This window comes from Taurulus bubalis, assembly GCF_910589615.1.
Source record: "Taurulus bubalis genome assembly, chromosome: 4".
Lineage (NCBI taxonomy): Eukaryota > Metazoa > Chordata > Actinopteri > Perciformes > Cottidae > Taurulus > Taurulus bubalis.
Genome location: NC_136592.1, coordinates 2,749,306 through 2,759,542, shown reverse-complemented (window position 1 = coordinate 2,759,542; position 10,237 = coordinate 2,749,306). Strand labels below are relative to the sequence as shown.

Here is a 10,237-nt window from a genome sequence, read left to right as displayed (position 1 = left end):
CACTCGATGCTGTGTAAAGTGACACAGCATTGAGTGTGTCGCTGCTTATTATCTACACGTTACAAATAAAGTAAAAACATACTAAAAATGTGTCCCGGCATGCAAGTGCAGTGGGATTCTCACTGAAGCGCGGTTGTCTTTTCCATCCTCCTCCTGCTATTAAATTGGTTTATCAAGTGTCATGTGATCCATAGTGAACAGGACATTCAAGCACACAGCTTTTTTTTTTAATAGTAATTTATAACTTTATTATTCACACATTTAAAATTAGAACATTAGTTTGCCAAGGTCAGAGCCAGAACAGGGCCATTAGGCTTGCCATCACAGCACAGCTGGCCTCAGATAGATCCTGAAAAACAAAACCGCAGCGTCATCATATTTATCAAATAAACAATTACATCACAGGACACAAGGTAGTTCATTAGTATGAAGTTAGTTATTTCTTCATTGGCATTGCTGCATCCTTTGTGCCTATGAAATTAAACATTACAAATTAATTAAAAAAAGTATTGCAGCTGGGCTCTGTATTATACTTATTTGTGCAAATTAAATAAAAACACATGCTTTAATAAAAAATTGGAATAAAATTAATAAAATGTAAGATATTAGACAGACATGTAGACCATGCATCAGCTTCCAAACAAAACTGCATCAAGGGAGCAGTGTTGCATAATGGCTCATTGAGTTCCCATGGCCTGAGCCTTTCCATTTGCACTAGCAAGCGTTGCTGAGTCCACACAGTACCCCTGCATTAAGGCTAATACAGGTTAATAAACCTCATTTAGATAGGCCAATCCTATCTAAATGAGCCAGTGTTGCTTACAGAAATATACTTTGGATTTTGCCAATCGTATGCACAAAGCACATCACTGAGGGCAAACAATGAGCACAACTTCTAAACCTTTAAAGAAACAAATTAAAGTGAAAAGTGGTTGGATGGGTTGAAGTTTCACACATTCCAAATTAAAGTAAAATGTTCTTGTTTCTAGAGAGCTAAAAACGTAGAAAACAAAACTGAAAGCGGCATAAACTTCCCTCAAGAGACAATTTCCTTGTACACACACACAAGAAATGTTTAAAAGGAAACTGAATAAATGAGTGAAAAAATTGGATTAATGCAAATATTGTCACACAGGACACAAGGCTAACCTGTGAGACCTGCGGTTTTAAAGCCTGGAGTTCTGTATTTTGGTCTCCATCTTGTCAATCACAGTAGCACCCACCCTAAAGCATAACCTGCTTTATGGTCAATTTGGGATTAAATGAGACCATACTTTACTAAATGAACTTCATGCTGTATTGAAGAAATCAGTCCTATTCTCAGACTTCCATATAGTCAGACGTCTTTTTGCAACCAGAGTTGCCGCCCTCTGCTGGCCAGTAGAGAGGATGTTGGTTTAAGACAAGTCTGCATTGGCTTCATTCTTCAGAAACGGGGGTTGCCTGGGTTGTATGAGGACAGCAGCCAAACTGGTTAGAACTAGTGTATCACCTAAAGTAGATGGCAGTGGGAAAGCCCTAGTTTGGAGAAACCGGAGTGACAGCACAGGAGCAAAGCTGGGGACGGGCAGGCAGAAAAGAAAAGAAAAAAAAAAAAACACGTAATTTTATGCGAATGCTATATGCAGAATAGTTTCACTGGTTTACCTTGGGACAGCCCTTCCATAAAGGAGTTGGTGGCACAATAATCGTTTAGTTTGTGTTATTGTGGGACTGTGTGTTTTAAGTGTTATTTCGGATTCACCAGTTAAACATTTTACCAAACTGTTTTTAGAGCTGCATCTTCTACTCTAGTTGTGTGACTAGAGTGGCTATATGTCACCACCATGAACAGGTTGTTGTTGCTTCAAATGTTTTCTGATTAATCTAACATGAAGTACTCCACTCATCTGATGAGGAAGTTTATCAGGATCCACGCTGTTGGGCTCAGGGGAGCAAGTGCAACTTTGGTATTGTTCAACATGGACCCCATTCTACCCTATTTCTGGGTCCAACTAATAATTTCAGAATGTATTGGGGCAAGCTGGCGCCATCATTAACATCCACTTAAAGCGCAACCTGTTCCCGCATTAGAGGCTCTGTTGTTAATCGTTTGCCATTATGGAAAGAGAAGGAGAAGTCCTGAAATCTTGGTTACATGTAGATACACCCTTATGATAACTTGAGCCCGTCAGTGGCAGTGTAACATTGATGCTGTTCACTTTCCAGCGCAGCAGCCAGTTTCAGCATTATCCGTTAATACTGGATACAATTTAAAAATAGTCGTCCCACTTGAACACAAGTTCAAGGCTTGTTGCTGAATAAAACACAAAGGCCGGAGCAAAGCCAACGCGTTTGAAACAAGCCATGCATCTTTACACAGAGCCGTGCACACCGGGTACAGGCGGACGAGCAGAGGGGGAAAGCCTCGGCTTGGCAGCACCGCCCTCTTCACCTGGACAGCGCTCCGTCTGCTCTGCACTCAAGAGACAGAACAACATTTCCTCTTCTTCCTTTTTGGCTTCAGTGTAGGCAGGAAGAAAAAAAGACAGACGTCAAGTTTCATGTACTAAACATTTGAACCCGTTTCTGTAAGAGCACTTCACACCGAGGTGATGGAGGTTTAGTTTTTGGCTTCATGAGTCAGTGTCTTTACCTGTCTCGATAAGGACTGGTCGATGTCGACCTCTGCCACGCTCACAGCGGCGTGCTCTGCCGAGCGGCTGGACACTTTGTAGGCGGGCGAGTTGCCAGACGCTCCCTCGTATTTCCGTTTCTTCCCTCCGAGTTTGTAAGTTCGAGGTACAGCCGTGTGCTGGGAAGGGCTGGGAGACAGCTGCAATCTGAGAAGAAAATTACATTTGAATAAAAAAATAAATAATCAAAGACTAAACTGCCAGAGATCCAGGTAAAATGCCATGTGTGGAATTACAACCAGATCACAGACAAACCTCTGCTCCTCCACCTCCAGCATCTTCCTGTAGGCATTGATCTCCATGTCCAGAGCTAGCTTGACATCAAGCAGGCTCTCGTAGTCCTCCAGCTGGGCGAACATCTTGCATCCCATAGTCAGGAGCTCCTGCTCCTTCTGACTGAGTCTCTGTTGCCAAACGTCCCGCTCCCCGTCAAGAGTCCTCTCCAGCTCTTGAAGGCGGTTCTCCAGGACCAGTTTCTGACAGGAGAAGAAGAAAGACAAAAGCTGAGCATGCTTGAAAGAAGAAACAGCTTGAAGCAAATTATTAATTACATGCAACAAAAAAAGGTTTTCAAAGAACGAGACACAAACAAGAGTTAGCTCAACACAAATATACTAAATGATACACAGGTGACTGAGACTAAAGCAAAGGATGCAGCAGCTAGATGAATAGGGCATCTAACTGAAACGGAGCAAAAGGAAAACACAACAATAATGCTCTGAATCCCATATATTGCTCTTTCAAGATTACCAGACAACGGTCAACCAGAAAACAACATTTTTAAATAGTGTTTTTGATTTGTTTGTATCCATTACATTTAGCTGACGCTTTTATCCAAAGCGACTTACAATAAGTGCAATTCAACCATGAGTACAAACTCAGAACAGGAATCACGAAAGTACAATTTCTTCAACAAAGTGCTATCAGTAAGAGACATTTAAGTGCTACTAAAATGCTACTACGGCGCTACTTTCCTTAGTCAAGGTGTAGTCGACCATTGAGGAGCCACGACAGCAAACAGTCGTGACTTTGTAGAGTGTTCACTCTAAAATGTGATCACCGTGTACGGAAAGTGACTCATGAGGACGAACATTCAGGCGACGGGGAGATTAGCGACGCAGATGGTGAACTGAAGCAAGATTGTAGAAATTAAATGAGCATCAATACAGGTATAATGCCTCTCACATGCAAGTTAACCTCATATCACTTTTAGATTCTCTTTACCATCAACATTCACACCAGCAGTGTTCTTGGCGCTCGTACTAGTGAGCCATACATAGAAGCACATTTAAATTGTTAAAGATATAAACACACGCAAACCTCTAATCAAAATTAGCTCAATATTTCATCAGCGCAGTTTGCACTCTGGAGCACAGACCAAACTACGGGTGGTGATCTGGAGCAGCTGATGAAAAACGTCAACTAGCGCTAAAGAACTACAGAGCAATAATTCAATACTGTGCAGATGTCACAAATTAAGATTTAAGTTTTCATGAAGCGTTTCTGAATTTAGTCGTTCCTTTAAAAACGCTCCTTTGCACAGACGCAAACATATAGTGGGGATCCTTTTAGACATTAATCTCCAGATTAGTTTTTAGAAGTTGAATCAATGCCAGGATATAACTTTTAAAGTTTCATTTAGTTGGTCCCTGTGGACTAAAGCAGTTCCTTTAGAAAACCTCTTATTTTAGCAGAGCAGGTGTCTGATCCAGTCAGTCCTGGAACAACACACACCACCTGCTGCTTCATTTCACAGCCATTGGAGTAAAGGGGCGTCATTAGACACGTTACCTCACAGTCCAAATACTAATAGAAATGTTAAGCATGTTAAAGATAGCCCTTTTAAGAGGTACGCTCATGCATTATGGCCTCACTTACATCTTTCTGGTACTGCTGGAGCTGAGAGCCGAGGCTCTCTACTCGGAGCTTAGTGGTTTCCAGTTCGTCTTTAGTGGCTGATGCAACTCTGTTGTTCTCCAACGCGGCCTGCTGGGCATTCTGCAACTGTAGCGCAGAGAAAAAAATGTTATATCACAAACAGGAAAAGAAAATGGGCCATATATGAAATAAAGTTGTGCACGAGTACCTTTGAACTGAAGGTCCTGTCGATCTCCTCCTTGTACTGCTGCATATGAGACTCGTGGTCCTGGCGGAGTTGCTTTATCATCTCGCCCAGTTTAGTCTCAAATTCCCTCTGCCGCCCCGAGTCCAGCTCCACTAGACAACTCTCATGGCGGTGGATCGCCAAGAGCTCCTTCAAAACAGAAATAAAGCCACAGAGTTGTGCAACTGTCCGCTTGAGGCAATGCAGAAAAACAATACAGTAAGACAGGAATAGTCATTTAGAGTCAAGATGGCCAGCTTCAGGGCATCGTGTGTTTTTACCTGCTCACTGATGTTCCTCTGGTGTCCCAGCTGTTCCTTCAGGGTCTGCACCTGGTTCTCCAAGTCCACCCTCCTCAGGATCTCAGAGCTCAGCTGGTTCTTGGTGTCTGCCAGTGCTCCCTCTACCTAGTGACACCCAGCCCAGACGGTTAAACCATCTGAATATATTAGCTGCATCTCTGAAAGTCACAGCTTTGGAGTTTAAAAATCAGTTCTGTTCGAAATGTTAGTGTCACAGCGTGGAGCATTTTGGTGGCTCTTCATCCTGCATGAATTAGTAAAGGGTGCTCAACAGATATTTTTATTTCCCCCTCTTCAGGATACACAGACAGGACAGAGGGGAGCAGACTTCTTCACTGGTTTGTTTATTTTTGTGAGTCAGAAAAGCGTGAGCGAACCCCATTTCTTTGACGGAACAGGTCATCAGGGCCCTATTTCTTGTAACAAAGTCGAGCAAATGTCCTATTAACCATCTTAAATTAGCGAGATGATTGACATCAGGTTATCTGGGTTTCTCTACGGCTGATCCATGCTGAAACAGTCTTGTTAATTCTAACCAGACGTCAGTCATCTGGATAATTGCGCATGCCTGTTCCTCTTCAGAAGGGATAATAATTGAGCACTGACACCACGATCTTCTAACAGTACAATGGCAAATAAACTCAGAGGAACCTCTTTTTATTTCTCCGCTCAGAAGCGGGAGATGATCATGAACGCATACGAGGAAGGCAATACACCATATTCATGGCAAAATCTAATGCTGCATTCACAGCAAACGATTTTGCAACGTTGTTGGTGTGAATGCAGCTTAACACCGCCCCTGCTGCGAGACATAAGCGTCGCAAAAAGGTTAAATGAGTCAGTGTTGGGAAAATTTATCGGCTCATTTTAAGTGCTTCATCACCCAAATAATATTGATTTAAATGTGTCTGCTGGCAGTAGTATACAAATTAATATATGCATTTTTGAGTATGTACTGTATGCTCGCACGTAATATATATATATATATATATATATATATATATATATATATATATATATATATATATATATATATATATATATATATATATATATATATATATATATATATATATATATAAACTAGGAGTTTGAATATGTGTATGGGTGGATCAGTATGTGTGGCAGTGGGGCGGGGTTTGCGCTCGTCTCAGAGGGAACGGAACGGGGGGTGGTTCAGGGTACAGGTGTGAGCATGAGGTGTAATTGGCCTCAGCTGGGTGCAATCTGTGTTTGTGTCTCTCCCCAATATAAACAGTAGTAGCGGCTGTGGAACGGGAGAGCTGGAAGCGGAGTGGACACGGCCGAGACAGCTTAAGCTGCCGGACAACAAGGCGCACGCCCTCAGGGAGAGTGCACCTTGAAATAAAGACATTACTAAGCAAGCCAAGTGTGTTGCCCTCTTTTGTGCCTGGTCAAGACGCACGGGAGTAACAGGGTCCTGTTACAGTATGCATGTATTATTCATAATCAGAAATTCAATCAATTGAAGCAGTGATAAGTATTCTTATCATGAGTCCACCTTACGGCTCGAGGAGGTCCCGTAAATACATGATTCATATAGCGCCGCGTACAGGAAGTCATCCTGATGCGAGAACGGATCTTGGTGATCTGGAAAAACTCTCTCCCTATAAAACCAATATCGCTCCTTCATCAATGAGGAAGGGAGCTGCCTTTTTTGTCCGGTGGGAGTGGCCAGCTTATCCAGTGAATTTCAGTAAGCCTGCCCGGGAGCAGGTTTACATTTTTGGCTGTGTTGATATGCCGATTTATCGAAGCTTGCTTTGAGAAACCGAAAAGCCTGACCTACGTCATCTTATCCTGAAAATTAGCCCGCTAACTCAGTAAGCAAGGTACGAGAAATACGACTCTAGTCAAGGACGTGGGAAAAGAAAACTGCGCTGCTCCGAGAATACAAACGCAATAGGCTACACAACGGCAGACCCAATTAACCAGAGTTGCGTTGTCCTCCGGGTCAAAATGACCCGTGTTGATGGCAAGGGCGTAGGTTTGCATAGGGTCCATAGGGACTAGTCACGACCAAAGTTTGGGAAAGTCACAATTGTCCCCACCAATACGAAAAAAACATCTTGCACAATATATTCAAACACGTATTTGTATTATTATCTTTACTATGTTCGTCGTTAGAAGAAAAGAGCCTGCGAGACAAGATGCTGTCATTTAATTGGCTGAAGTGGAGAGTCAGAAACACTATGTGATTCTTGACTTGCAGAAAGAGATGCAGTGCAGGTTGAGGAAGCGGAGTCTGCAAGCCGCGACTCCGGAGCCGCAAACTCCACTACTGCTGCTGGTTGTGTGGCAGCTCATGAGACACTGAGGCGTCCGCTAGTAAAAACAATGAGCTGCTGGCTTCACATATTACAAAAGTACAAAGTACACGGATATAAAACTAAGTCATTATTAAATACATGGACAAATGCCTGTACTTTCGGGTAAATGGTTACGGTACGCCGTTAAACAGGTTACGCTTACGCATACGCGATTTGACGCGACGCCGTGAGCTCTGTGAGCTCGTCTTTTCCTGCTGTTGCATTTCTCAAAATAAAAAAAAACAGATCTAAGCTCAATATTGAGCATGAATTGAGAGAGGCCGTATCAAATCTACAACCCCGTTTATAACATATGTGTCGAGGAAAGCAGGTCACTGTGGCCAATAATACTGATACGGCCTGATGCTCAAATATCTGCACTCATTCTGTTTGGCAAAAAAAATTAAAAGCTTATTGTTTTCCACAATGAGCTATTTAGTAGTAACTAAATATGAGTATTTTTTTGCACAGATAGAACTTACACAAAACATTGTCTGATGGGGCAATCTGATTTACTTGAAAGTGATTGCAATTGTCTTTATTCTGTTATTTATAAAACCACAGATGAGTCACACAATTATGTTATTTACAGAAAAAGTTTGAGAACCACAGCTTTAAGTGTTTGTGTCGGAGTCGCCGCCGACGATTTTGCACTATTACAATACTTATAGGCAACTAGTTATCATGTCTTTCGCTCCATGAAACGCATGTTAATGCTCAGTAGTACACATATGGTACTTTAATGAATTTGCATTGTAATACAATGTGATCATTTTAAATGGGCATATATGCAGCTGAAACGGGTAGCCTAGTGCATCCCACATTTTTCAACATAACATTTTAAAACATTATGGCCTTTATAAAAATGATTGTTTTGGGGGAGGTGGGGTAGTGCACTATAGGCCCCTGAGATGCGGCTTAAGAGTTTGTCCTTAATGGAAAAAAACATTCCCCTTACATTACTTTTAAATAGTTTTTAAACCAGTACTTTTACACTTTTACTTAAGTAAAAAGCTTGAGTTGATACTTCAACTTTTACATAAGTATTTTTAAACCCTAGTATCTATACATCTACTTGAGTAATGAATGTGAATACTTTTGACACCTCTGGTCCCTACCAATGCTGAGACCAAACCTACGCCCTTGGTTGATGGGTCATTTTGGCCCCAAGACAACTGCCGCAAGGAATTGAGGGTGTCATCTCTTTTCATGCCACAACACTTTCTATGCCCACAATTAAGGGCCTTTAAAGCCCGCACATGTCACACCACGCTGTCCCTTAGCCCCTTGTGTCACCCAGCATGTGGAAATCCAGCCTTTGCTCATACTTTTTCCAGCTGTCCGTTCTGGTCGGTGAAGTTGTCGGCGAGCCTCAGGTTCTCAGACCGCAGCTTGGTGCACACAGCATCCTTGGCACTCAGGGTGGCCTCTGCTTTCCTCCACTGGCTCAACGCCGTCGCCAGGTCAGCCTCCTTCTTCTGGTTCCTGAGAGGGAAGAGCAGCAGGACAATGATGAGCATCACAGAAGACCACTGATAGTCCTCTCTTATCATGGTAGACTGCACTCATACGTCTGGAGTCAACTTCTAGGTCTCTCAAGTTAAGGATTAAATCGTATTCTGTTATAAACCTAATGTGCCCAAACAATTCCACCTAGACATACACCTTCACAGCACTCCTGTCTGAAAGGAACTAGGACCCTTCCATCCGTGTAGTCTTGGTTGCAGTCTTTTTGCGTATGTGTTAGTTTTGAGCCAAAACGAAAGAAAAGGAGGCACCTAAAAGTTCAAAACATGCATCTGCTGTAGGGAAAGTGTCAAAGTGTAGATTTCAAACCAAACTCATAAAGGATCAATGCTCCGTACGTTTAGGTCAGAGTCCACTAAAAAAACGACACTGAGTGCAGTGAACCAGCTGTACTAGTAGTACTACTTTTTAGTAGTACTACTAGTACAGCTACTAGTACTACTACTGAGACGCCTGCCGCTGGGAATAATACTCTCCTCGGAGTATTACACTAAACTACAGCGGCTCTGACACGTAGCGGTGTCCTCATATGTGATGCACCGGTGCATGCGTCCAACACAGTTGCATTAAATGAGTCTTTTTTAAAGCAGTCTGGCGCACCTGCGTGCTTGTATGTGGCCGTGTCGTCACGCTGCTACCTGGCTTGGAGCTTCCCGAGCTCCTCACAGATGTTGCCATGGACGACCTGTAAACGGGCCCTCTCTCCGGCCAGGTCGTCCAGGGACTTGCGGACGTCGGCCAACTCCTCCTCGTAGATCCGCCGGACGCTGTCCATCTCCCGGATCTTCGACTCATCCATCTCCTTCCGCTGATTGGTTGACCGTTCATTCTCCAGCTCTTGGACCCGCTGGATATATTTGGAGAGGCGGTCGTTGAGGCGTCGGAGCTCAGCCTTCTCCGGCTCGTCGGGCCTGCGCGTCGAGCCGGTGAAGCGGCCGGTGAAGCGGCCGCTGGAGGCGGCAGCGGGGGTCGATGTGCCAGAGGCCATGCTGGATCATGGAGGACCTGGATCTGGTCCCCTGCTTTTTCCTACGTTTACGACGTCCACAGCTGAAAGTAATCACAGCTGACGAGTTGACGCTCTGACAGTGGAGCGTAAAGAGCGCGAAGTAATACTACATTACGCAATACATTTCCGGTTGAGGTTTTCAAAATAATAGGGAATTGACCAATTTGTGTGTAATAACAACTATCGAAGTAACAATTCGTATTGTATTGAAGAAGAATATGAGGTTGATACTCATTTAGGTTGCAAAACAACCTTATTGAAACCTATTATTGTCACATGGGCTTTACGTC

The 10,237-nt window shown here is 43.2% G+C and overlaps 1 protein-coding gene across 1 annotated transcript; it reads right to left on the bottom strand.

The window, feature by feature from the left end:
• Positions 1-255: 255 nt before the first annotated feature.
• On the bottom strand, positions 256-9,926 carry lmnl3 (lamin L3; the record flags this gene model as incomplete). Its single annotated transcript, XM_079217445.1, has 9 exons — positions 256-349; positions 2,435-2,500; positions 2,636-2,822; positions 2,931-3,151; positions 4,554-4,679; positions 4,762-4,929; positions 5,061-5,186; positions 8,740-8,896; positions 9,577-9,926. The coding sequence occupies 8 exons, from the start codon at positions 9,924-9,926 to the stop codon at positions 2,462-2,464; spliced, it is 1,374 nt and encodes a 457-aa protein (XP_079073571.1). The 3' UTR covers positions 256-349; positions 2,435-2,461.
• Between the last annotated feature and the right edge of the window lie 311 nt (positions 9,927-10,237).